Source organism: Pogona vitticeps, chromosome 7 (assembly GCF_051106095.1).
Source record: "Pogona vitticeps strain Pit_001003342236 chromosome 7, PviZW2.1, whole genome shotgun sequence".
Lineage (NCBI taxonomy): Eukaryota > Metazoa > Chordata > Lepidosauria > Squamata > Agamidae > Pogona > Pogona vitticeps.
In genome coordinates, this window is record NC_135789.1 from 24527698 (window position 1) to 24546598 (window position 18901).

At 47.4% G+C, this 18901-nt stretch overlaps 1 protein-coding gene and 1 long non-coding RNA gene across 8 annotated transcripts in view; one reads left to right on the forward strand and one right to left on the reverse strand.

The window, feature by feature from the left end:
* Window positions 1-18901, reverse strand: part of CRCP (CGRP receptor component) — a 29142-nt gene that overhangs the window by 9686 nt on the left and 555 nt on the right. For 4 of the 7 annotated variants that reach the window (XM_020803911.3, XM_020803908.3, XM_020803910.3 and 1 more), the window contains exons 2-6: window positions 15348-15384; window positions 14050-14148; window positions 13358-13452; window positions 7585-7642; window positions 2837-3359 (exon numbers count right to left, since the gene is read on the reverse strand). In XM_020803911.3, the coding sequence (XP_020659570.3) occupies window positions 3219-3359; window positions 7585-7642; window positions 13358-13452; window positions 14050-14058 (303 nt within the window). In that variant the 5' untranslated portion in view covers window positions 14059-14148; window positions 15348-15384 and the 3' untranslated portion in view covers window positions 2837-3218. Of the gene's footprint in view, window positions 1-2836; window positions 3360-7584; window positions 7643-10569; window positions 11522-13357; window positions 13453-14049; window positions 14149-15347; window positions 15385-18901 lie in introns of those variants that run through there. The other 3 variants (XR_013538105.1, XM_072978346.2, XM_072978345.2) reach the window with 2 other exon arrangements.
* Window positions 9844-11200, forward strand: LOC144584073 (uncharacterized). The gene is made up of 2 exons (XR_013538107.1): window positions 9844-10210; window positions 10619-11200. It is a non-coding gene; the product is annotated as an uncharacterized LOC144584073 (long non-coding RNA).

Genomic DNA, 18901 nt, shown 5'->3' on the forward strand with positions numbered 1-18901 from the left:
TTATATAAAGGAGATTCTGTCCGGGAAGGCTGTGCGGGTCGCAAGGCAGGCCCAAAGGTCTAGCGGCCCATTTGGGAACCAAGAGGTGGCCTTAGGAAGTCCCACGGTTCATCCCAGAGCCTGTCATCATCCTTGTCTGGATTACATCTCCCAGCATTCCCGACGGCCCTGCTGGCCAGTAGACTTCAGACCCCGGAATGCTCCCATCTCCCCTTTTTAAGTTCTGGTAGGCAGCCTACAAAAAAAGTAGCCAAAATGCAGGAAAGGGGTCCAGAACACAGTTTGCTTCCATCCTGAGTGACCTGATCTTATCTTTAAAAGCAAAATGAAAAAGGCAGTGAACTCAGGACCTCCCCCTAACTAAGCCAAGCACAGCTTCTGTTGCTGGCCTGTGGCTTCTCCTTTTTCCCGGCTGACAAAAAGACAGGAGATACAGATCAGCAGCTCCTGTCTTCCTAAAGGACTCCCTCTCAGAGGAGGCTGCTGGCATTTTTGATGGAGGAGGAGAGGAGCGCTCAGCTGCCAAGGATGTGAAAAAGAGCTGCGCTTGGTTGCATTCAGATCAACGATTTCCCCCAAAACGGGTGGCAGTGATTTGTTCCACAACCCAGGGGTGAGTCATTGCTGGGGAACGCCACCGCGCTTTCATTTGGGGAAAGCAAATGCTTCGCTAAAAGGGAGACTTCCTTCTTCCTCACAATGTCTGACATGACCTGTTGTTGCGAGAACATCGGACAAAAGGTCCCTCTTTCTCCAGCCGGGAAGGTCTTGGTTTCAAGCCAGAAGGGGCAGCCGCTGCTCCTCCGGAGAGAGCCACTCGTGCCTACGCACCCTCCCGGCTGTCAGTTGACAGAGCAGGAAGCCTGCCGCTTCCACCTCCGTAGTTCTGCTCATTTCGCTGGCAGAAACGTCGTGTTCATAAAAAAGCAATAACAGGGAAGGAAGAGGCAAGGAAAGAATGCTGCCCAGCAGCTCATCCTAAGAATGTCTGTTGTTCTTTCAGAGGCATTCTTGAAGGCTTTCATGGGCGGGATCTGATGGCTCTTGTGGGTTTTTCGGGCTCTTTGGCCGTGTTCTGAAGGTTGTGAAGGTTCTGAAGGTTCTGAAGAGCATGGACAGAGTTCCTACTCCAGTCCTCTGAAGATGCCAGCCACAGAGACTGGCGAAACGTCAAGAAGAACAACCTTCAGAACACGGCCAAAGAGCCCGAAAAACCCACAACAACCTTCTTTCAGAGGTCTTTTAAGCTGTGGACATCGTACAGGGGTAGGGGTTAGACTAGATGACCCTCCGGGTTCCTCTCTACAATTCCAGCCCTCTAAGAGGCTGGTTCAAGCACCAGCCACTCCTAAGACAGGGATGAGGAAGGTCTTGTTCCTGGATCCAATCCTCCACGCTGCCCTGACAGAATCCAGGCTTCCTTCCTTAGGACAACGCCAGCTCACGGGTCTCCCGACTTTTCTCTCTCCCCCCTCCAAAAAAAAGGTGAACTGTCTCTCCTATGGCATCACAGAACAGATGAAAGAACCCAAAGCTGAAATAACCTTCTTAGAAATGGAACTGGGCTCCTGAACAGAAAGATGTGCTAACCTGTGCTAACCACCACCTCTGAGTTGTGTGATCACGGCCAACCTAAGTCAACAATGGCTGCGACATGAAGTCACGCCTCTGCTTATTTTTCCATATGTGGCCCTTCCTTGGCACTTCTCCTCTATGCTTTCCAAGAAAATGGGGCGTCCCAGGGAAGGGGGGAGATGTGGACAGACAAAGAGAGATCCAGAACACAAGAGAAGCCAGGCCGGTGGGAACAAAAAGATTTTTTTGCCTCTAATTCTTGACCATTAATCAAAACTGAAGCAGGAAGCGCCGTTTCTAGCTTCTTTCTTTCAATTAATCCTCTGTGTGTGCCTTAAGCGGACTCTCCTTCTCATCCCCTTGAGGCCAAACCCACCTTTCTAGGAGAGGAAACAGGGTGGTGTTTTTTTAAGCCAGAAAAATGTTTTTCTAAGAATCTTGGGGAGGAAGAGTGTGGAGATGGCCCCATGCGGTCCAGCCCCAAGACTCTACCTAAGTTCATATTGGGCAGAAAATGAAGAGTCGAGAAAGCTCAGGGAAAGGAGTCTCCATGAGGCTTAAGGGACGATAAGAGTTAGACTGGAAGGGAGTCAGAGCAGCGGAAGAAATGGAAGGGGGGAAAAAAACACTCTGTGGTCATTTACTCCACCAGACAAGGGAGTTAAAAAAAAGGTGTGAAAGCCAAGGAAACAAAGGGTGGAAATGGAAGAGGAGGAAGGGGAGGGCTGGAAAAGAATGGGATGCTGGAGAGAAAAACTGATATATTGCCTGGTATAAGAGGAAGTGGTGTTGTTGGAAAAGAATAAAGGAAGAGAAGTTGCAGAACATTAAAGACTGCCTTGAAAAGTGAAAACAAGCTCACCCCAGACTGGGAGTCTGTTTAAAATAATGGGGACCCCATGGATGCTCCCAGAGGCTCATAAATCATGTGCGCATGTGGAACTGAAGATGACCCACCCTCCACACCACCTCATGGCTTGGTCCTGGCCTGGCATTCCGAGGTAGACTGCCCTTGTAAAGAGAGGTTCGGCACAGCTTTCACAATTCATGCCTATTGCTACACTTCCCTCCGCCAAATGAGTTTCCTCTTTCCAAATCGAATCTAATTGAAAGTCTGGTTCTGTTTTGTGATCCATTGTGTCGGGAAGCACCTCCTTTTAACCCACGGCTCCAAACTCTGGCCATAGCTAGGCATTTGAACCAAAGGTCCTAAATTCTGTAGTCCCCTGCAAGGTGTATATACATGCAGAACAGGCAGGACTGTTGAAAAATATTAGAAACGGATTATAATCAGGGGACGGCTAGGCATAAATCTTACTCAGAGAAGTATAGACGTGGAGCCAAACGCAGCATTCGCTGGAGGACAAATTCAGCTTCCCATTCCTCTCAGTGACTAACAGAACACAAGAATTCCACTGTTCATCCTCGCTGCTCCCATGCTGTGTAAACAATCAAACATGAAACCCTTTGTACAATCTCATGTCATTGTGTATTAGACGACGGGAAGTCCCTAGATGCTTGTGGCCACTGAAGTGGTGGGCTGGCTTTCTCCGAGACGGAACACGGGTGCAGATTCCTGCTGGGGTCAAGGCTCGGAGATGGGGTGCGTTGTTTTGTTTGTTTGTTTGTTTCTTTTATAACTCCTAGGCCTCCCCCTCCTCCTCCACAGCCATGGCCGATTCCTGCCTCTCTTGCTCGGGGTCTCCTGGGAGGATGCTGGTCACCGTCTGGAGAAGGGAGTCTATCTGATCTTCCGTCAGCCTCTCCTCGCTCTCCTCCACGATCTGCAAGCCAAAATCAGGAGACGTTGATTCATGTTCTCCCATCGCTGTCCAAGGGTAGACGGGAAACCCGGTCGGGCAGAGACCTCATGCACGCTTTTGTTTATGACTTGCTGCAATGTTGCAGCTGACAAAAAATGACTCAGGCCACTGAGATTTCAATGGCAGCGGGCCCATCTTAAACTCCGGATTGAATCTTCAGCCTGTACACTCAGAAGTGATCTAACCACTGTTTTTTTAAACATGGTGATTATTATGTCAACAACAGGGCTAATGTTCACTTGTTTATTTATCTGAATGGTTTGTCGGCTGGAGCAACATGCAACGCTGCTCACACAAGAAAGCAGAAGCTTAGGAACAAGGGTATTGTGAGCAAAAAAAGAGTAAAGGGAGAGCAAGCACAACAAAAGCTATTAAACTTTAAGACAAGGGGGATCAGTAACACTCAAGTAAGGAGTGCCACAAATCCCAGAAATCATTAAAAAGCTTCAGGAAACAGGAAAGAATTGATTCTTGCCTATTTTGGTAAATCTGACCGAAGCGATGCCCTTCTTCCCCAGAAAAATGCATACAGACATACTCACAGAAAAAAACAAGTTTCAACGTTACAGGAAAGAAAAGGAAGAAAAAGAAGACGTATACCAGGGGTCCTCAAACTATGGCCCGAGGGCCACATGCGGCCCGCTGAGGACATTTATATGGCCCGTCGGGTGTTTATGCCGCTGCTGCTTATCTGTCATTTTTTTTTACATGAGAAGGACAGTCATTGGTGGAAGAGGGAGAGGGGGCAGCCACCGCCGCCGATTGGCTGGCTGGCTGAAGCTCTGGATCATGAGAATTGTTGTCCGGCTGCAATCCAGCTTCAGGCGGTGAGAGGAACCAAACAGTGCAGCCGGACTACAACTCTCATCTCTCAGGATTCAAAGGAAGCCAGGGCATTCGGGAGGGCCGCCTGAGCAGTGACTTGTGGGCAGTGAAGGTTGGAAGTGGGAGCGCAAAGAGCGGGAGAGAGAGTGCGGGAAACGGAGGCATTACAGCGCAAAGGCAGCTTGGAGGAAGTTGGGAGCATTATTACCTCAGATATATGCAGTGTGCATAGGAATTTGTTCATAGTTTTAGTTTTTACTATAGTCCGGCCCTCCAACAGTCTGAGGGACAATGAACTGGCCCCCTGTTTAAAAAGTTTGAGGACCCCTGACATATACTATTGCACCCAGTTCACACACCCTCCAAAGTCCATGCACGAATCTCTGCGTAATGTTTCCCTCACCTGCTGGAGAGGGGCATTCCCCAAACAGAGGAGCCAGTCCCCAAAAAGGGATCCTCTCTCGGGATGACACCCCAGCCAAACGCCGGGGGATTACATGGAGGAGAGCCTGAGGTGCACATCTTAAGACTTCAGGGAGGAGATGATCCTAGAGCAGAAGTAATGGGTTCTAATCCCACACAGTCTGTCCCACGGAAGAGAACAGCCCTGAATCCAAAACACGCAGAGATCTGTGAATGTCTTTCTACGCTCATCTGCTCAAAAGGAAACTCTGGCGGCTTCAGCGTGCAGTTGAAGACATACAGTACCTTCTCTATTTCATGAAGCCAATGGGCCTTGGCTCACAGCTGAGAGTGAACAAACGGCGCCGACCCTTTTGCTGTTTTGTAGATGAGCATCTGCTGCCCTCTTGCTGTTGGTATTCAGCCTATGCCTCTCCTGTGTAACTAATTAAAACAGTTTTCTCACCAGCACACACAACCCAATGCGGCTTCCACAAGACGACTGAAAGGATCCGATTTGTTTTTTAAAAATGCAGTGACATGGGATGGGTACCAAAAATGGCTGATGGTTTGCAAGTTTCCATAAATCTCTCTCTCTCTCTCTAATCAGGGTGGAGGGAAGAGTAGGGACTCCCATTTTCTAGCACTTGGTATCAGAGGCCTTTCCCATGGCCTTTGTCTCCAGAACAAGACTCTTCGGGTGCCTTAGAGACTGACCGCTTTATTTCCGTGCGAGCTTTCGGGGATTATAACCCCGACACACTTTTAAAGAGGTTTCCAAACGATGTCCATGCTGAAATTTTAAAGGGGTGACAAGACTTTCCTCGTGTTCTGTTTCTCCTGGAACGGGAGGAGTCCAGCCTCTCTAAACCACTTCACGTTTTTTCCAAAGAAGCCTGCCTGATGTTCTGGGCAGCTCAAAAGCCAGAGAAGGAAGACAAACGCTCGTCTGTTTTCACCCTGGGCGACTGGCATTCAAAGGCAGAACTGCCTCTGAAGCTGGAGGTTCCGTAGGCCTAAGAGATCCTCAGTTTCCAACCCTTCCTTAAAGCCACCTAAACTTTACTCCAGAAAAGTAATGTTTCCAAGTTCTGAGGGACACACAGACATGCATTTCTCCTCTTGGGTAAAGACATCATTGGCTCCCAATGAACTGGAAGGGTGGCAGGAGAGCCATTTAAACAGACAAACACGGGGAAGACTGGCTGCTTCATCGATTTTGACGCGCTGGATGATATTCAGCTGTCTCAATTGCAGATCCATCACCAAGGCTTTGAGCTCAGCAAGACCTTTGGGGCTGAAGGACTCTTTACTAGGGAGGGAATCAACTGAGAGTTTACTTTGAGTTCTCTCCATGGCAGCCTAAGGGACTTCCTAATCGAAGGCTTGTGCATAGGCAAGCAGATGGAGAAATCACCTCCCGGACAAATCTATAACCTGACAACTCCCAGGGCTTCTGTGGAGGCAGACGTGGTGTTTGCTTTGGCTATCCACGTCCGTCTATATACAGAGGTTTCATTTGTTCAGGGATGCTGTGGCTCTCTGAAGCGCATCCGTCAATATCCATTTGCTCCGCTGCTCTCCGAGGTTGTGTTAGCGGTGGACGCTGAGGCTTAGGGCAGGGAGTGGGAAGGGAGAGGAGAGAGAGCAAGCTGAAAGGCTTGAGGAAAAGGGGAAATTCTATAATGGACAGACAAGGAAGCTGACAGGAACAAGGGCCCAGGCTGGTCTCAATCTGAATGAGAGACCCAAGTGTAAAGATGTTGAAAAGAAGAGGGGTGTGTGTATGGGGCGGATATTGACCAAACATTCTCAATGCATTTAGGTTGACCAATTAATTATCTTCTGATCTCCTTCAAGGGCAGTTAAGCAAAGTGTGCTGCTCCCATATTGCCTCACAGGGCTTAAAGCACTTTCTGGGTGGTTTACAATTTAATTAAGCTGGTTGCACATTGCCCCCCCCCCCCTTTCCAGCAAGCTCGGCTCTCAATTTACCGACCTGGGAAGGATGGAAGGCTGAGTCAACCTCGAGCCGGCTACCTGGGCCCGTCAGGATCAAACTCAGGTCGGGAACAGAGTCCTGACATCAGTGCTGCAGTTTAAGCACGGCACCCCGAAGCATGAATGCCAGCACGTGTAACAGTTCCTGTGCCACTGAATGAAATTTGGAAATGGAGCCTCTGAAATGACTTAGAAGGCATTGCTAGAGTCGCAGCTCTCTGAAAGGCCATCAAGGAATGAATTCATTCAGCCTTGGCAGGAATTCCTTTAAGGCGCAGGGGAATCCGAGGGGCTGCCTAGAGGGGCAAAGGCCCCCTGAGAGTGTTAAAGGAAGCCCACCAAGCGAGGCAGCCAAGCACAGCCCCCTGATTCCTTCAGGTCTTTTTCTGTTGCTCCAGCGGCACCGCCCCATTTCCCAAGCCTTCTTGGTCTATCCCCATCCTCTGCCTTCTCTGCTTGATGGTTTCCTGGCTATCTATTTGTCCGTGTTACTCTAAGAATTCCTTTCCCACTCTTCAAATCCACTTCCAGAATAATGATAATAAAGAGATACATTAAAAAAAACACAAAATTCTGATTTCACAAAATCAAAAGTTTTTAAAAGACATTTCTCCTCCTCTGGGTTGCTGCTTCTTCTGGCTGCCTCGTTTGCCCTCCCTTCTCTTGGCCTCATGGATCCTCGCTGGCCACTCAGTCTTAGAGGACAGGGTTCACTGGTTTTATGCTGTCAAATGATATCCAGGATTGTATGCAACGGTGTGTGACGTGGCTCACAAAAGAACCCAGGAATTGCAGCGGCCAGAATTTTTTAAAAAAGCAAAACTGGCTAAGAGGAGGAAGGGCAAGAGAGAAGAAAGGAGGATATTGAAAAGCACTAAAACAAAGAGAAAATATGGGAGAAACATTCTTCAACAGATTTTCAGGCAGGCTATGGAAGCCTGCAATCTTCAGAACTTACCAGCTGGATCTCGACGGCAGTCCCAGGCCTGTGGTTGAGCAGCTGTAATTTTTCTGCCCTGGGCAAAAGCAAAGAACACGGCATAGTATAATTTGGGGGTTCTGGTCACCAGGGCTGCGCCACAGGGTCACACATCCCCGGCCGCACAACCTCCAAAGTTGCTCACGAGCCAACTTTGAAGCCTGGCTTCAGACGAGAGACCCAGCCATCAAAAGAGGAGCTCAACCGGGGGGGCGGGAGGGGAAATGCCCAGTGCTGCATCCATAACCCACGGTTTTAATTTCCTAACCCGTGATTTTCAGAACCATCCCCTTTCTGTGCTTGGACACTTTCACAAGCCGCTGCTCTCCCTAAACTCAGGATTCATTACAGATACTGGTCGCAGTGCATATCCGGCTTCCTTAAAGCAAGGCCAGAGGGCTAGAGGAAATATTTTAAGTTATTTGGTGCCAGAATAAAATCTGTGGTGTCGATTTCATATTCCTGCATGCTTAAATATGGAGGAAGATGGCGGGGGGGGGGGAAGGGAATCCACATGCTGGTGGGGGTAATGGTTTGTTTGTTTTTTAATGAATTGGATTGCTAACTTCTAGATATGTTTTATTTTCAATTTGCAATCTTTTAACACTCTTCTTTTAGAATGCAACCTGATTTGAATGAAAGGCTATAATCTCAGCTGAATTTATGACTACCTCACAAACGTACACAAGGCTGCCCTAATTGAGTTACTTTTCTTTTTCACTGACAAAAAAAAAAATTAAAGGGGAGGCTTGGAAAGGCGCTGAGTGACCTGCCAGCCTTTGGCACCATCTTTACTTCCGAGAATGCAGCTAGATCCCACTAGGTGTCTTGTGACCGGCCGGACCTGACAAGCCCATCCTTTTGAAGGCATCCATTTTTTTCCAGGTCACCTATGACATTCCCTCAAACTTCTCAATGTACCCAACCAGTGATTAGGGTCCCATGGAGTACCAAGACCATCACTGGCCACTGCAATCCAAGTTCCTCTTCTCTCTGGATCTATTCTCGCTTGTCACAAATTCATTCACAGCCCAAGGGGGAATAACAACCAACCCCACATGCAGAAATGCCTCCCTGTAACAGCTTCTAGGCAGAACTGCAAGGGTAGGGGGAAGATTTACAGCACGGCTCTCGGCCACACGGCCAAGAAATCCCCATAGGGTCTCTGAGGTGCAGAAAGGAGCATTTTAAAAAAGCTCCTTTTGAGAAGGGGGGGACGGGGGTGCTCTCAGGCTTGCCACAACCCGTCTGTCACCCTCCACCTACCTTACAGAGAGATGCTGCAGAATAAGACATGGTACGTCTAGTTACAATCCATTACAAAACACAACGGCAGCAAAATATGGTAGAAAGAAGGGTTAAGGCTCAGTGGGCTAGCCAGCCGGCCGGCCAAGCCCTTCTCCAGGCCTACTCTGCTGCCTTTGAACCCCTCTTGGTTCTTCTTCCACCCAACAGTGGGGCAAGGTATATTATTATTTTATATTTGTTTTATTTATAGGCCACCTTTCTCCTGATAAGAGGACACAAGGCAACTCACCATGTTAAAAAGAACAGAATTTTTAAAAAGTTTAAAAAAAACATTCAACTAGATGCTTTTTAAAATGCAATGGAATAATTAAAAGCAAGTAAAGATTTAAAATGATCTTAACTTTAAAATGGAACTCTATTATGATTGTTAAAATCATGCCGCCTGCCTGCTGATCATTCTCAGTCCTGATAGCCCTGTTCTAGATATTTTTCCTACTCACACACACAGACTTTAGTCTCTCCCCCACACAAACGGTCTTTGTATTTCTGCAAATTCCGGGTTCCCCCTAACCCTTTTAACATCCTTCCTCTTCAGTGTGGACTGTGCCATTCGGGCTGCTGCAGAAAGACTCCCATTCGAAGTCCCAGAGTTTGCGTATCGGAGAGAATCCTATTTGTAGAATCCTATTCATGGTCCAGCCAGAAAGAGAACTGCCCATCATTTTACACAAAGGCTGGAAATATTCCCGTCCCGTCCACATCTGCCTCTTCTCATATCACAACAGGCAAGGCAAACAGAGGCATATAAGGGGGACCCCAACCTCCTTTCACACAAGGTGACTCAACAGAGGACCTTTCCTGTCTCCCCCAAAAATCCTTGTTTGCTTTTTTTAAAATACTGAGAGCAACTGAATTTAGGACAGCTGGGGGAATGGCTATCACTGCCACTACGGACTGAAAGAGACACCTCTCTCTCTCTCTCTCTGTGTGTGTTTGTAGGAGACAGAGAGAGAGAGACAGAGAAGCACAGAAGATGAGCTGGAAGACACAGAAGGAAAGCTACTATTAGATGGGGCCAACATCATCCTGCACAAGACACCTTCTCAAATCAAACACTTTTAAAATCTTTCTCCTCCTTTGCTTGGCTTTTCATTCTCTCTATTCAGAAGCAAACTGGTGGCAGGAAACAGGAGTTTTCAGCAAGAGAGACCTGTGAGGGCAGCTCCCTCTGCTGTTGATTTCCATCCTTACATACGTACAATCCTGTGTGTTGTTTCTTTGTGTTTTTAGAATACTGTACGTCCACCTACACCAGGGAGGAGGGAAATGCTACCCTTCCAAATCTGAGCCTCCACAGGTAAGCCTTGATCTGGCCTTGGAAAAAGGGAGGGATAAGGGTGGGAGACACACACACACCCCTGATCAGCAACGCCCAAGTGGGATTCGGGGAGAATCTGCTACCTACAGGACAAACCTAGCAAGGAAAACCACTAACCAGTACTTTACCACCTAAAACTGCTCAATGGTCTCATCAATGATCTACAGCAATGTTTCTCAAACAAACTGGCAATCCCCCCCAAAAAATATGCCAGGGACTAGTACAATGTGGCCAACCTGGGATATGTTGGGGGAAAAGAAGCCCGCATTGAAAATTTCTATTTTTAAAAAAAACAGAAATATCAAAACAAACTATTTAAAAGAAGAAACACAGTGCTGTGGCATAGCCAGGTTTCGAAAATGTATTTATTGTTTTCTTTTCTGGCAGCTCATTGTGGACTGGTGACGGATAGCACACAGACCAGCACTTGTCCAGAGGCCACCGCTTTCCAAAGCCCTGATCTGCAGCATATTTTGGGCAACGACACCCCCCACAGCCTTAGAGGGTGAGCCTTTAGTCACTTCTACGTTTGGCCCCATTAGAAAAAAGTTACTCGCTAGGACCGACGAACCTCACAGTGAAAACACACACATAAGATCATGTGGGAGAACCAGAAGCCAAGCTCCCTCCTAAGGTCTACGTCGGCAACATTAGCAACATCCACAACAACGGTGGTGGACCATTTTTAATCCCTCTTTGGTGTATCTCCTCCTGGGCCAGTCACGTCTTGTTGGGCCACGAACAGGACGGTTTCCACGTAAAAGAAAACTGAGCCAGCGGACGCAAAGAGGCCGTTGGAAGAGGCAGTACTATATACCGGTCTCGTGGGTCAAATTGGCCTGGAGGTTACGGTGGCCATTCTCGAAGGAAAGGAACTGCAAAGTCGGATCCCAAGTGGAAACAGCTCAAAAGGTATTCCATAAATCTCACACAACAGGAGCAGAAATAAAGCGTGTGTGTGTTTTTTTTTTTTTAATAAATAAAAATTATTCAGTTCCAAAGTCATATTTTGTATTTATAATATCCAAATGATTTGAGATCGGTGGTGGTGTTTTAAATATATACCCTCTGGTGATCAGCAAGGTTTTTTTTTCTTTTTGGATTAGTTGCTGTCAGGTGGAGTTGCCCTGGTGAAAAGGAAATGCACTGATGGTCTACAAAGTCGACGAGAAAAAGGGGCGTTTTGAATGGAAAGGTCGGGTCAAAGATAACAGATTGCAGAGTGACAGAACAGCAGACTCGGCCATCCGTCTTTTGTGACTGATGGTTCCTGACAATTTCAATGCTCTTCTGAAAACAAAAAAAAAAGACCCGGAATGCAAGGTCAGACAATGCTTGCCTTGGCTAACTAACCCTAACAGGAGGGGTAAAAGGTCGAGTTGGCGCCTCACAGAAAAAAAAAGGGGGACCAGCCCGTCCAATCTGCTGCGTGGGTTACAGGAAAAGACGAACATCAGAGCCCAGAAAGCACTGATCGTTGTCCAGTTGCAAAGGAGGAAAAAAAACTCCCCTTTTGCTTTTCGCAGGACAATATCGGGGAACCCTCCCTGCCGGTTCAGCACGCTTCTTTCAGTGGTGGAGCTGGCACAGAGAAGCAGTTTTCCCAACTGCGGATCGCATGGAGGGGCAACTCAAGAAAGTCACTGTGCTAGAAGCCCTCTGGAGCAGGGGAAGGCTGAGGATGTGTCCGTCACAGAGGGTCATCTCTTGGGAAACAGTAGGGGTGGACCACTGGGTCCGCCAATAAGCCTTGGGGACCATAGTCCTGGAGGGGGAGAAATATGAGTGTGTGTCCCCCCACACACACACACACAGACACTTGTATTCAGAGCTTAGGCTGAGCAGTAGCATTCTGCTCAACTGTTTCCCGGAATCAGGGGGTCTATGTGGTTCCCTGGAAGTATCCAAGCAGGTCAGAATCTGAGATGGCTCTTTGAATGCGCAGGAGCTGAACCTCAACACGGAAGCCTCAGAAAGCAGGGCTCGCTAAGGAACCGGAAAAGCTTGGAGGCAGAAGGGCTGTGTCTGCAGGGGACAAGAAGCGGATCACAACCCCCAGTGCTTTGCATTCAGCTTCGGAGGGTGGAGGGCGATAGAGACGGAAGGAAGAGGGAAGAGTTAACCAGCCTTCCTCAAACCTGTCCTTCTCCCTTGCAAACGGTCCCCATCCGCTCTGTAGCGGCAAAAAAGGGCAACCGAGATTACCAGGTTTCTCTCAGCTCAGCCTGACTCTTGGAAATTCTGTGCCGATCAGAGAGAAGGATAAAGGACCTGCTAATCAGGGATCATCGCCAGCTGACTGAGGTGTCAAAATATGAAGGGGTGCCAGCTAAGGCTCTTTTTCCCCCATTTCCGAGATGCATATTATTGGACCCTCTGCTACTTGTGCTCTGGCTTCATCTGGGGAGGGTAACTTTTAGGGGCTCTAGGACAGATATGGACAAACACACACACACAAATTGATCCCAGAGGGCCATCCCGTGTTTTCAAATCTAAAAAAGAAAGAAAGAAACCCAGAGGAGTCACAGGACCTGCATTGGGTCTAATCCTGATCTAGAAACACATCGCTTGGCAGCACCGCCCTGTAAATAAAAGCTTCCAGTGTAAATGTGATTCCCCCAAAAACTCCAGGTAAGGATTTTCAGACACGAGGACTGGAAAGGTTTCAGCCAGGCACAACCCGAGTAAGGAATACTAAAGAAGTCCACCGTCGAACACAGCTGAAATCCACCTCCATAACATTTCTCTCAGGTTCAACTATTATCTCTTGCCCTACATTCAATCTGGCAAACTATGTTTCTGCTACTTGGTGTCATCCCTCTGTACTCCATCTGCTACTCTCTATGCACTGATAGAATACTCGGTTATCTTTCTACTGTTGAGAATGTCTTGATTGGATCCCCCGACTGTCTTGCTAGATTGCTAATTCTCCATCTCATTATTCTCCCTTGGAACAATCCATTTCAGGCCAGAGTTATTCTTAAGGATCCCAGATCATTCAGCAACATGTACTGAATTACACCGTGGATGCATTTCAGGGGTCCTGGAAACAGAACAGCAGCTGGATGGGAAGACTGACCCATCCAGCAACCTGGATCCATTTTTACACATTAAAAACCAACTCACTTTGTAAGCTTGTGGCTTTTCAAGGCGACAAGGAAGTCTTGGACCACCTCAGGGTCTTGGAACCGGCACGGCGTCTTAGATAAGTATTTCAGTGTCTGGAAGAAACAGAAAACAAAGGCAGCACAAGTCATTCCTGTACATTCGTGTGTGTGCTTTTCGATAGGAGATCAAACAATTAGCCAAAATCCGCCAGAAAGAAACACTGGAGTTTATTATCCTATTGGAAGCCATGTAAAGCTATTCCAGCAAAAACCCAAAGCTCAAGTGTTTTAAGGGAATAGAATATATTTTCTTATTTTTTTTTTTTTTTACCTCATCATGTGCATCATTAGAGCTGGCGGAAGGAGAGGCGAAGGCAGGGAGTAAAAGGCAAACTAGCTCTCCAAAAGTAAAACCAAGGCTGAAGGATTCAAACTTCTGGACTCAAGGTCACAGAGTCGGTAAAATGATTATTTTGGAAAAAAAAAACTGACAAGCCGGTGTCGGTGTGAACATTTGTAGATCAAATTGAGCCTCGGCAGAACAAAGCGACAGGAAAAATTCTTCTCTCTCATTAGAGGGTTTATAAAAAGGTAGCAGCCGGGTGTCCGGCCATAAGAGGAGACACATGGCACATGGAGGAGAACGGAGAGAGCAGGATGGTGAGGAACGGCGTGCAAGGCTGGAATGCTCCCAGCCAAGTTTTTACTCACTTCGTACATGATGGTGTTCAGGTTCTGCTGACCAGCCGTCTGCTTGCTTCTCCCCGTCTCTCTCCACTGCTGCTTAAGATCGGTCAGCAGCTGGTAGACCTGTAAGAACCAGCACTGCTGTGAAGAGGCTTTAAGACAACATGCTCATAAAGCTAGGCACCCATCATGTTTACTAAACCAGAATGAAGAGTATGTGGGAAATCCCCTCCACTCTGCTGGCTGGGTTCCCAATCATTTCCCAAAATCTATCAGGAGCAGGAGCAAATAATGACTCAGGAAGGTGGACAAAGATTTAAGGGACTGGTTTCCTTTGCAAAATAGAACTCACACCAAGTTTTCCACACAACTGCCTGCTCCTGGTTTCCCTGACAATTTCGAGCAGCCTCCTTCAGGAAATTAAAGGGGACATTTACTGTCCTATACCACCAGGATCCCAAAATCCTTGCTAACTGACTGCAAATTGATCTACTAAGAAAACTGAACTACCCCTCTGCCTGTCTGATTTTAAATTACAATTCAGAGTCTCCATAAAAGCCATAAAAATACAACAGGCAATTACTAGTACAATAAAGCAAGGAGGAAAGTGGCGATTTTAAGAAGCAAATGTTCTATTCTTGCACAGCCCATGGGCAAAGGGGGCTTCTAAAGCAGTGTTTCTTCACCAACCTGTAAAGATGTGAAGGAGGAGAGTCAATCAGGGCTCTCACGGCCAGCATTTCAGCCCTACTGCTGAGAAAGCCCCTTCTCTCCTGCCCATCTGACACAACTTCAGATGACAACAGAGTGGCGAAAAGCACGGCTTCCTCCAGAATAGGGGTGGGCAACTTCTGCAAAACTGGGAGCCATTTCTGCCCTTCCCTGGACTTAAAGAGGGCCATCTACACCTCCTGGCATACCAATGCCATACCACTTGGGATAAAATATCTATCCTACTCATCTCCTTAGCCCTGTTTAAATTGAAATACACTTTTGTTTCCTTCCCAGTCTTAAAACAAAGGATTGGAAATGATGTTTAAATGGGAATTGTGTCTCAAAGGTTTGTAAGAGTAATCTGACATTTGAGGTGGGGCCCCCAAAATGGGGGTAGGGTGTCAGGGAAAGCCAGGAAAGGGACCCAGTGGGCTATCCCTCGTATACACCTACTCTAGAGACAGAAGCATGTACTGCAACTGGGACCGGCGGAGCCGATCTTTCTGGTACCCAGCTTCAAAAGGTTAACGGCTTTCAACAGTGAGACCTGGCCTTTGGAACTGGACAAGAAAACCCAATCGGTGTAACTTCTCGTGGTACATAATTACCTCATAATTGCTGAGAAGAGCTGCATTCCCGTCTTTCCTAGAAAGCAAACAAACATAAAACAGAGAAGTGTCACGGGATGCGGAGGGGACATGGGCAACTTTAAAAGCCCGGCCTCCCCCTGCCATGCTCAAAGGGAAGTAGCTTTAAGAAGAAAGCGACTGGTTGTGTGTTCATCCAGAATTGTCCTCCATGATCATGGACCGGACAACCGGGGCCACCTCATCAATCGCTTTATAAATCCGTGTCCAAGGTCCCTGCTTCCCACTTGAAAAGGGAACTTCCTAGCATCCCAAATGGACCAGCGAGAGATTCGGGGCATCTATACGGAGATGTTTCTTCTCACCCTACGGCATGAAGTTAAACCAGATCCAACGACAATGGCCTAGATGGCTTTAAAAGGAGGTTAGACCTCGCCTCCATGAATCCGTCTATGGACAGAGGCTGCTGGCTAAGAGGCTCAAGCAGAACCTTCATGCTCAAAAGCAGTCTACCTCTAAACCCAAAAGAATGGGGCTCAAGAGCAGGAGAGGAGGGTTGCCCTTCACACCCTCCTCTGGAACATTTATTAGATGTTCCTGGGCTGTACAGATCACTGGCTCAACCCAGCACACCTCCGTTTGTGTCTTTTGTTAAAAAAAACAGGAGCTGGTCCACCCGTGTTCCCGTCCTCCTTGGCAGACTCGTTTCCACCTGGGGTCCTCCACATCTTCTTTGTATCAACAAACAACCACCGTTCTTTTATAGCACTGGTGATCCGAACTATAATAGAACCAGTGCTGCTCCAACCCACCTAGCTATGGTCCCGCTTCTCTGCATTGGCCCGTGTTAGCAATGGTCCATCCCGCACACGGGGCAAAGCTAGGGCGGGAATAAAGGTGAGGCGCAAGCGGTAAGGCGATGGAAGGGCAGCCCGAAGGGTCTCTGTCCTACAGCCAGTCCTACATCCTTAAAGCCAGCCTGTTCCCTCAAGCCCAGTGGGAGACACGATCCATTGACCAAGGCTCAGTGGTGAGCCTAACCAAGGTCCACGCCAAGCACAGGAGCGCCACGTTGCTGACACCTGGTTCTCCTGTGAGCTGCTCATTCTTACTTTCCTATTTCAGCATGCCCCGATTAATTTTATTTCTTTAAATAATGACTAAATAAAGGTACTGTACTTTAAAAGAAAATTAAAAAATACCCTAGGACCGCAAGCGCTATACATCTGGGGGACAAAAGATTCTGCTGAACAGACAAGACAGCAGGAACAACAGGAAAGTTGCCACAGCTATACAAAAGGAGGAGGGGGGCACCAGGCAATTCTCGACCCCCCCATACACACACACAGTTGCCACATATTTAAAAGCACAATGTATTGTGTCCAGCACAGCCCAGCGGGGCTGAATAGAATCGTCGCCATCATCACTTTCAAACAAGTTCAACGTCTCTTCCACAAACTTCCACAAGTTCTAGCATGGTTTTTAAATTGCCCCGGGGATGTGGCCGGAGGGGGAGGGGAATCGAGGGGGAGCCCCTTCCCAAAATATGCTGAGGTCGGGCTCTCGCCCGCATTTTGCTGACGCGAGAGAAACAACACCGAGGAGCGAGCTTACATATAGGCGCACGCACGCCCGTCCATATGGTGAGAAGGGTGACGGCCGCTGTTTTATTGATAGGGTGTATTTAATTCCTTGGAGTGTAGGGCGGGTCCACTAACCTCTAGAGAAATCCCGAATGAACAAACCCTAATTATAAAAAGTCTGCATAAGATAGAAAGTATTGGAAACATACAGAACAGCACACAAGATTCAGTGGAGAATAAAATCTGAAATCTCAAGTGATTCTATAAAAAGTTGGCTCAAGAGGGAGGCGGGGAAATGGAAGAAAAATGTTTTGGTTTTCTCCAAATTAATCAGGAGAATCAAGGAGATGACACTGCTTTCCAGTTTTCTTCTGCTTGGGAAGAGGGAATCACAGCCACTCAATTATACTCATTTTTAATTGGCTTCTGTACTACATCTTCACAGCAAGCATTATGTTCTCCTTCGCTGGCCACGATTCTGTGTAAACATCATCGGAAGTAAATCCCATCAAAATCAGGGGAACCGTTATGGAGAGCTCCATATTCTCATCTTATGGGTATAATCATCCTATTCAAATCAATGTTAAAATGATTTTTGTTAAGGGTTTAGCATAAATAAACTGAAAGAAACCTAGTTAACTACGGCATTTTATACCACTCTCTCTGGTTACCTGTTACTCCTTTCACACTATATATATACACTAAATTTGCAAATAAGTCCATAAAATGATACTCTCTCCCAAACTAGCCTATAAAAGCTTTTTACTGGTTCACTGGACTGCATTTAATCCTCTGCACAGGCTAAAAAGGAAACAATTTTTTTACTGTTTTCTTGGCTGTTCGGCTGCACAAGATTTTTACTCACCCAAATTTATTTATTTATTTATTTATTTATTGGACTTATATACCGCCCCATAGCACTACAAGCACTCTCCGGGCGGTTTACAATTTTAATTATACAGGCTACACATTGCCCCCCCAGCAAGCTGGGTACTCATTTTACCGACCTCGGAAGGATGGAAGGCTGAGTCAACCTTGAGCCGGCTACCTGGGATTTGAACCCCAGGTCGTGAGCACAGTTTTAGCTGCAGTACAGCGTTTTAACCACTGCGCCACGAGGCTCTTAATGATCAACCACTGGAGGCAACACATTACCATTTTTTTTTATTAAATGATCCAATTTCCAAACTCAAACACGCCCCCCGAAAAAAAAACAGGAAGAGAAAATTGCATCCTATGCCTGTTGCAGAAGCTGTTTGCCTTGATTTCCAACATTTACACCCATATCAGCACTCAATTTACAAATAAAGCCATAAAATATCAAACTACCAAATGCCATAAAATTAACCTCGAAACAGTAACACATGAAGTCTAGTTACTATAGTTAATAAGTAACCATAGCTGTCAGGGTTTCAGGAAGCTGCAACCCAAACAAATGGGGGAAAGGAAGAAAAGCAAGCTGGAAACTGCTTAGGTGAAGTTTCTTTCTTTGGACTACAACTCCCAGTATCCCACAGGTAGCAGAGGAAAGGATGGGAACAAGAAAACATTGAATACAAGTTCCCCCAGGTTTTTCCCCCACTACAATTCCCAGAATCTTCCAGCTATCGATCAAGGAAGCAAAGAAATTCGAAAGTGCTTGGAGAAGTTCCTTCCCGCCCCCCGCAATTTGCATTACAGGCCCCCAAATCCCCTTGACAGCATATGAAAGTAACAGGAGCACGCAACATCAAACATGGCTTAGAAGCGTTTGGGGGCGCGGACTACAAGACCCAGCATCCCCCTCAAAACTAGCACCCTAAACGCTGTTCCCCAGGCAAAGGCCCTGGGGTGGAGGGGTTGGACTAGGCCTTGGGGGGGGGGGAGCGGGGAGACTAAGGTGCAAAGCAGCCGCCCACCCCACTTCAGCCATGGCTGGCCTGCCTGGCAGGGTTGTTGTGAGGATAAATGCGGTGGGGGGAGGGAGAGAGACAGAGAAATGACGGACTCAGG